The sequence below is a fragment of the Trachymyrmex cornetzi genome, unplaced genomic scaffold (genome assembly GCF_001594075.2).
Source record: "Trachymyrmex cornetzi isolate Tcor2-1 unplaced genomic scaffold, Tcor1.1 scaffold218, whole genome shotgun sequence".
In the NCBI taxonomy this organism is placed as follows: Eukaryota; Metazoa; Arthropoda; class Insecta; order Hymenoptera; family Formicidae; genus Trachymyrmex; species Trachymyrmex cornetzi.
Genome location: NW_017296825.1, coordinates 164,076 through 165,047, shown reverse-complemented (window position 1 = coordinate 165,047; position 972 = coordinate 164,076). Strand labels below are relative to the sequence as shown.

The 972-nt window shown below is 34.8% G+C and overlaps 1 protein-coding gene across 1 annotated transcript in view; it reads left to right on the top strand.

Moving 5' to 3' along the window:
- The first annotated feature begins 231 nt into the window (after positions 1-231).
- LOC108760086 (ras-specific guanine nucleotide-releasing factor 2) overlaps positions 232-972 on the top strand; it is an 88,909-nt gene continuing 88,168 nt past the window's right edge. Inside the window, exon 1 of the mRNA XM_018505881.1 lies at positions 232-279. Coding sequence (XP_018361383.1) covers positions 252-279 — 28 coding nt within the window. The 5' untranslated portion in view covers positions 232-251. The remainder of the gene's footprint in view (positions 280-972) is intronic.

The following is a 972-nucleotide window of genomic DNA, read 5'->3' as shown; positions in this document are numbered from 1 at the left end:
ATAGAACCGATAGTGTTGCGCTATTTATCGAACGGATTCTTCTCCCGCGTTTTTTACAGATGCAACGGCACAGCTTCTGATGAATCTGCGCGGACCGACGTCTCCGAAACCGATCGAGATACGTTCTCGACGCTTATCGTCGAGGCGTTATTTTCTATACTATTAAAACCCAAACAAGGTAATTTGGACAATCAATCACCGCTGTGAAGAACGACTGTAGGGAGGCACCCTTCTGGTAACGACCTGCAATCATGCTCAGTCCCAAAATGCAAAAAACTGGTAAGATATATTTCGTTTATTATTATTGAAACACACGGAAATCATGGGTGCCATCTACTTAGTGATATATAAGTCGACATAGTACTGTCAATTTAGACAAAAATTGAACGGAACTTCGGAAAAAATACCTTCAGGTTGAATTTTTGCACGGATCTTTATTTTTGCATAAGATTGAAGGAGAAAAATAGTTTACCATTATATAGTGACCGCTAAGAAAAATAATTAAACAAATAGGGCCTAAATTTCAGTTTTTTGCAAATATTTCGATAAATATCAATTTTACAAATAAAATATAACAGAGGAAAATTAAAGAGCGGAAAATTTTACATAAAAAAGGTTCTGTAAGTTTTTGTTGTACGAGCAATACTTTTCACGTAAGAATTTATTTATGCGAGATGTATGTTGCGCAGTGAAGTTGCGGGCACGCCGATAAGAGGCAAAGCGAAATGGAGCGTTGCATGCGGGCACCAAAAAATATCATAACTTTTGAATAATCGTACAGAAATGAGTCAAGACGCGTTGAAAAGTTAAAATTTTCACCTTTTTAATGAAAATAGTTTTGTTATTCTACGATTTTTAACAATTCAATAACAGATTAAATAATATATTACATGCAATTTTTACCTTTTTTCATAAAATTAGCTATAAGTCGGTACCGAATTGTTTAAAAAAAGTGCAGGGTATTACGGTATA